The 6,307-nt window shown below is 43.0% G+C and overlaps 1 protein-coding gene across 1 annotated transcript; it reads left to right on the top strand.

Moving 5' to 3' along the window:
• Nucleotides 1-521: 521 nt before the first annotated feature.
• LOC147893118 (biotin carboxyl carrier protein of acetyl-CoA carboxylase, chloroplastic-like) lies at nt 522-3,707 on the top strand. The gene is made up of 7 exons (XM_087387100.1): nt 522-847; nt 1,412-1,459; nt 1,550-1,698; nt 1,902-2,235; nt 2,652-2,723; nt 2,849-2,914; nt 3,058-3,707. Exons 1-7 carry the CDS (start codon nt 671-673, stop codon nt 3,079-3,081), a joined length of 870 nt encoding a protein of 289 aa, XP_087243226.1. The 5' UTR covers nt 522-670; the 3' UTR covers nt 3,082-3,707.
• Nucleotides 3,708-6,307: the final 2,600 nt, after the last annotated feature.

The raw sequence follows: 6,307 nt of genomic DNA, 5'->3' as shown, positions 1-6,307 counted from the left end.
CATGCCAAAAGAGGGAAAATGGTGGGTGTGGAATTTCATTGTGCAAGGGTGGGCCACATGAACATTGAAGGCATGAAGTGGGAGTTCCCCGTTGTTACATGCCAAAAGAGGGAAAATGGTGGGTGTGGAATTTCATTGTGGAAGGGCGGGCAGGGCACTATTTGTAGAAGAGGGTGAGATGGAAGGTGGAGTGGGAGCAAGAGCCCATGGTTAGGGAGATGAAGATTTGTTGCCACTTCATCATTCTTCCACAACAAAAAGCTGCATGTCTAAGAAGAAAATTGAGTGGGGTGGTGGTGGGGAAAGTAATGGTGGGAAGGGGTGGGAAACGTTAGTTGGGAGTTGGGTGAAGGAAGTAAAGGACGAAGGTACGTTAATATTTGAGGGGAATGGGCTGCCAGGCCGCCCATTCCGACATTAACAAATAAATGACGTAAGTACGTTATTATTTGACAAAAGGGCATAGGGAATGCAGGAAGGGTGCATAGTAGGGGCCGCCGGCACAACCATTCCGCATTGGAAAGGCCGCCGGTTCGCCCATTCCTATCGTCGTCGTCTTTCTCGTCATCATCTGCTGTATTTTACTTATCCTCAGCTCTGAGCTCACCCGCGCCATAGCCAATCTTGCATCGCCCTCCTCAATTGCAAGCTTTTTCGCCACTCTGGATCCATGGCTGCCGCTGCCCAATCAGCTTCAGTAGCTTCCTCAGCTGCTGCTGCTTCTGTTGCTGCTCTCTCTTGCTCCGATTCTCCCCAATCCCACCACCTCAAGCCCTCCTCCTCCCTCCCCCCCTCCAGCTTCCTCGGCTGCCGCTTCTCCTCTTCTCCCCCCCTCAGACCCGTCCAGGTATGTCCTCCCTGCATGCTTCTCTGTATTGGAGCTTCTCTCAGACTCTTGTTCAATCAAGTAGAAGCCCAAAAACTCTGCGAATGAGCTTCCACGAGTTCGTATCAGTCCAAGCCTTAAGCTTTCTACAAAAACATCCTCCGGAGCTATCGTCTTTCGCACACCTAGTAGTGCCTGAACCACGTCGGGTTGTTTTGCAATTTTGAAAATTCTCTTGCGTGGCATCATTCATCCCTCTTTCTCATTCGTTGCTGTCTCGCTGCATGCCTGCATAGTAGACGTTGGACATGCTGCATGAGTTAGTACGTGGTGCATTGAGGCTCGTGACATTTCTAGACGCCCTGCTGCCATATCTCCTCATCACCTTCTCCTTACCCATGGGCCTAGCTCTTCAAGCTCGGCAATCTCTGATGGTCTTGCGCTGATTAGTCGCTTTTAATGGACCTCAGCCTTGGAATTGTGCGCTCCAACCTGAAATTTTTTCTGATTGGTCTTTAATCTCAGCCTAAAGAAAGGTTTGATTCCCTCCAGAGGATCTAAAACCCATCGACACATGTTTTACAGGGACATCAAGGACCTTCGTCTACTTCATGGATTTCTCCTGTTAATGAGGTGCACAAGTCTGTCTCTCTGTCAATCACTCTGCACGCATGGATTATAAGTTCGGCTTTTGCTGAAGTTGTCCTCGGCCTTCCCGTACAGGTTGCTGTCGACGGCTCCTCAAATGCTGCTGCAGTGACCACCTCGAAGCTTGACGGAAAATCAAAGGACGATTTGCCTGAGCAGCCTCCTGCTAGAGCTAATGAAGCAACGATTTCGGCATTAATGGCAGATGTGGCCAACTTAGTTAAGTAAGTCCCTCTTCGGCCCCATTTCCTCAGTTGACAGGAGTTCTCTGGGCGCTCTTGTGGCTGGGTCGTTGCTTAAAAAGACCGTGCTTTGCCTTGAATATGACCTTGACAGTAGAGCAAGAGAGCATCGTATTCTTTGCCTGGGCTTGCAGCTCATTATGTTGAAGGAACTTATCGTACCCATGTGCCAAAATTCTCTGCAGGCTTGTGGATTCCAGAGATATTGTGGAGTTGGAGTTGAAAAATTTGGACTATGAAGTTGTGATAAGGAAGAAAGAAGCCTTGTCGCCACTACCTGCTCCACCGTCTTATCCACCTCCCCAAGTTTTTGGACAGGTACAATATCCTGCGTATCCTCCACCCCCTCCGCCACCAACAGCTGCTCCAACACCTGCACCTGCCCCTACCCCTACCCCTGCGCCTACCCCTGCCTCAGCTTCTGCCACACCTTCTGCCTCTGATGTACCTCGTATGTTGTCACCCATGGCTGGGACCTTATACAGAAGCCCTGCTCCTGGCGAACCTGCGTTTGTGAAGGTCAGTTGAATCTCACTTTCTGTTAGTCTAGTTCATACCAAGTTGCGAGGAAGGGCATCCTGATATGCTGCATCATCACTAAAGAAAATGAAATTCACTCTAGAATCGGAGAATTTTGACAACTTACTATGCAAACTGCTAAAGAGAAGGCTGCCTGATCCCTGCTCCACTTTTTTACGATATTCGCTTATCCTTGAGGACATGGGAAGATGTTCCCTGCCAAGTGCCCCTAATAATATTTCCCCCTCCTTAAATGAAGTTTCCTGTATTGAGGAGAACCTGTTCCGAGTATTGGTGAATGGGAATGTGTTTCATTTTTGTGAATAGCTGTATGGAGGTATTTGTCTTGATTGCAAATGGTATCTTTTGGCAGGAGAAGTCAGTCTTATTTTTTGTACATGAATGTATATGGGCAGGTGGGAGACAAGGTTCAAAAAGGCCAAGTGATTTGCATCGTAGAAGCCATGAAATTGATGAATGAGATTGAGGTACCCTTCATGTGTGCTGGTCTTGAACTCAGACATCATCTTTTTGCCACTCTCTGAATTTTCGGATGGCCCAAGTTTTACATGCTACCTTTGTGATTGAATTGTCGTTTTGGAAATGTTCGCAGGCTGACCAGACGGGAACAATTGTAGAAATCTGCGCAGAAGATGGCAAGCCAGTGTCTGTTGACACGGTAAATCTCTTATCTTACTGTATTTACAAGTGATGAACAAGTGATGAAAGATTACTATTTTTTAAGCGATATTGATAGTTTGTTAACTAGCCTTTATAGTACATGTTGTCTTTGCTGGCGTTTGATATCCTGTTTTCGTGCAGCCTCTATTTGCAATCAAGCCTTGAGCAGGATCAGCAGGGTTGACTGATAGTTGATTTCCAGAAACCAAAAAGCTACGTACTTTCCTATGATGAACCTCCTCAACTGATACAGGCAGTTGTAAGAAGCAATGGTTTGGACAAGTTGGATCACTCAAAAGCACGTTTGTTGGTGCAGGAGCTAGAAAAGGAGCTAACAAAAGAGTCTTACAGCAGCATTCTTCTGGATGAGTTCAGCGCTGCAAATTCTAAATCAATTTTGATCACTAATTTTGCTCGGTGCATTGGTTCTATTTATCAGGTTGGATATTGTAAAGCTGTTGCAATTTTTATGACTGACATCCATTGACCTCAACTTCAGGCTTGAGAGCCTTGACCTGTTTTCTTTTGGTAGTTCTGACACCCTACAGGCTCACATTAGGTCTCCTTACGTCACTTTTCTCAGACATAAGGGTCCTTTGCCCATCCTTTCTCAGATGGTCAGTTTAAAGGATTTTTGTTAGCTACTACACCTAAAAGGCAACAAAAGCGTATCTTATGATCCCACTTTGTAAGCATTTTTTGTACAGTGTTTTCAAGGTTAAGAGCTAAAAGTAGTGTTCTGACAAAAATAATAGTTCGAATGATGGCTTGTTGGCAAGAGCATCCCTTCACCGCACCCTCCTTTTTCAAGGTTCTGCTACTACTGGGATGGTTGTTGTCTCACTGTTTCATGCTACCAATCACCCTGAAAATTCTTGAGCTGTGTTTTTCTGGTTTGACGGCATGACCATTTTTCTGGGATCAAAAAGTAGGTGAGATCATGTCCATGACCTTTGTTTGAGACAACATTTCAGTGTTTTGCTCTCTATGATACAGGGATTGTAACATTATTATGGTCTTCTGGAGTTCAGTCCCCTTTTTGAAGTTGGTACTAGTGATAATTCACTTACATTCAGACTGAAACCAACTGTGCAAACTGGTCTGAGCCAAGTGGCAGTCAACCATAACGAAAGCAAGCACAACAAAGCACCACCCCCACCAACAAAACATACTTTCAATCTTCTCGGAAAAACTGTAGAATAGACATGAAAAGATGTGTGGAGTAAGAATAGATATAGATTGAATATTAGGCCTCAATTCTTATTGACTCTTGCTGTGTTTTTCCTAGATCACTTGCACATGTCAATGGATTCATTGTGAAAACTCGGAAAAATGAGTGATCTGATAATGGATCAATATATAGCTCATAAAATAGACAAAGTGAATATGTTAGCATGCGTGGTTGGACTGCACACCTGTGGAAAATTCTAGAAACATAAGTTGCAACTAGTAACATGGAGGTTTTGTCTTTGTTGTGATCTCGTCTACTATCATGGTTGTGGAAGGTAGGTATCTAATGATAAGTATGGCTTGTAGAGACTTGGTCTTAATGGTACTATCATGCCTCAAATATTAAATAATATTAAAGCTGAGTCGTCAAAACAATTTGGAAGTGTGTTGGGGTATGTACCAAAAATAGGGAGGTCACGTTTGGAACTGCAACAAGTACAAATCTACTTTGGAGGTCACAAATAGTGATAACAAAGGGTGTACTTTTCTATGAGCTGTGATGAAGAACTACCCACCTAAATTCCAAACCTCCTCTCCTCTCTCCTGATACTATAATGGCCTACATCAATTGGATACGCAGCTCAAACATGGGAACTTGTAGCCATGATTAAAGAATTATGCCTTGAAAGTCTATAAATGGCTGAGCCAACTAACCTCCTAAGCATGATTGGGACCTGAAATCTCTATAGGATACTTAATTAAATAACCCTCAAAGTGTCAAATTATGGATTGATTGTGTTTGTGCGAGTGAGAAATGTGTCTACTTTCTTGGAGTCAATCAAAGGGTTGGTTTTTGAATTCAAGTACTAGGTGGTCGCATATGGGCAAGAGCCTCCAAAATATTCAATGTGTAAGTATGCCTATTGTGTTGTTGGCATGACTTGCAATGCTCTTGAGTATGGCATGGTAAATCAATTGAAGGAAAATCCAACCAAACCATGTTTTACTTACAACTTGAGCTTTAGGGATTTTGAGGAGGACAAAGAGGCAAAAGAGGAAGGACACAAATTACAAAATGTAGCGCTTATGTCACTTTTTGTTGAATGTAGGGGCGTGTTGCCATTGAATCTTTGAAGTTGCAAGGAACTTTTTAAGCATGCAAAGTACATTACCATGACCAAAAAGGAAAGGGAATCTTGTTATGCTTCTCAGTAGCATAAGAACAGCAAAAGAAACATGCAATTGCTTCAACATGCTAATAAAATGATATAATTTTATGCCAAAGTAAAATTCAAATATATCTTTCCATTATAGAGCACTTAGACTATATGTATGAATTTGTCAATTCATTCCCTTCCAAATGAAACAAAATCCCTACTATTTTTGGGTTTGGGAAAAGTTGGGAATTGAGCTTTTCCCAAAATTACTAATGTAGTGATCAATTGGGAGATAATATTAAAGACAACATCAATGACATCTTTCCCTTCCAAATTGTAATCAGTGCACCATTCGAGTAGCATCAAAATGTCGAATCTCCAAAATCAAGGGAGAGGCAACTCCAATTAGTCAGGGAACCTACATGATATTCTAAAAACTGTGGTCAGCGGTTTACTTATGGCTTGTGTGAAGGACTTGACCTTTGTTTTGGTCATTGCGAAATTTTTTCAACTGTTCCATGAAAAAACCAACATCTCCTTTTGTCAAAATATATGCGTTGCTTTTAAGTTCCATCAAGTTTGGTTAGAAGATCAGCGTCTTGTTTGTTTCTTGAGCTACAATAGAGAGAGAGAGAGAGAGAGAGAGAGAGAGAGAATCATTTACCACCCTTTAGAGGACAAAGTAGCCTCTAGGACCACTGAAATATAATGGAGAAATTCAATTTATTTATTAGGTGAAAAAGGTGGAGTAGCCTAAATTAAGCTAAGGTCGAGGTGGTAGCTTCTAAATATCACTTGGAAAGGGAAGACCTAAAGTCAAGACATCCTTCACCCACTTATAGGGTCATTCCACTAGGGCACATGAAGATGTGATGCAAGAAGTACAGTAAAAGGGTCTAAAGTATAGTAAAAGGGTTTGAAATTCACCCTCATTAGGCTCAACAGCACCCTTTCCCCTACTCGCTCCTTGACTCTCTTTGCCTTGGTCCTTGTTGATGTCATTCATTGTAGTGGCTAGTTACCCTATTTCTCCTTCCCATCCATACGAGCCCTTGGTCCTCTTG

Source organism: Dipteris shenzhenensis, chromosome 16, assembly GCF_047967505.1.
Source record: "Dipteris shenzhenensis isolate YYH24624 ecotype China chromosome 16, Dip_SZ_1.0, whole genome shotgun sequence".
Classification (NCBI taxonomy): Eukaryota; Viridiplantae; Streptophyta; class Polypodiopsida; order Gleicheniales; family Dipteridaceae; genus Dipteris; species Dipteris shenzhenensis.
The sequence above is the reverse complement of the archived record's forward strand: the minus strand, read 5'-3'. Positions and strand labels throughout refer to the sequence as shown.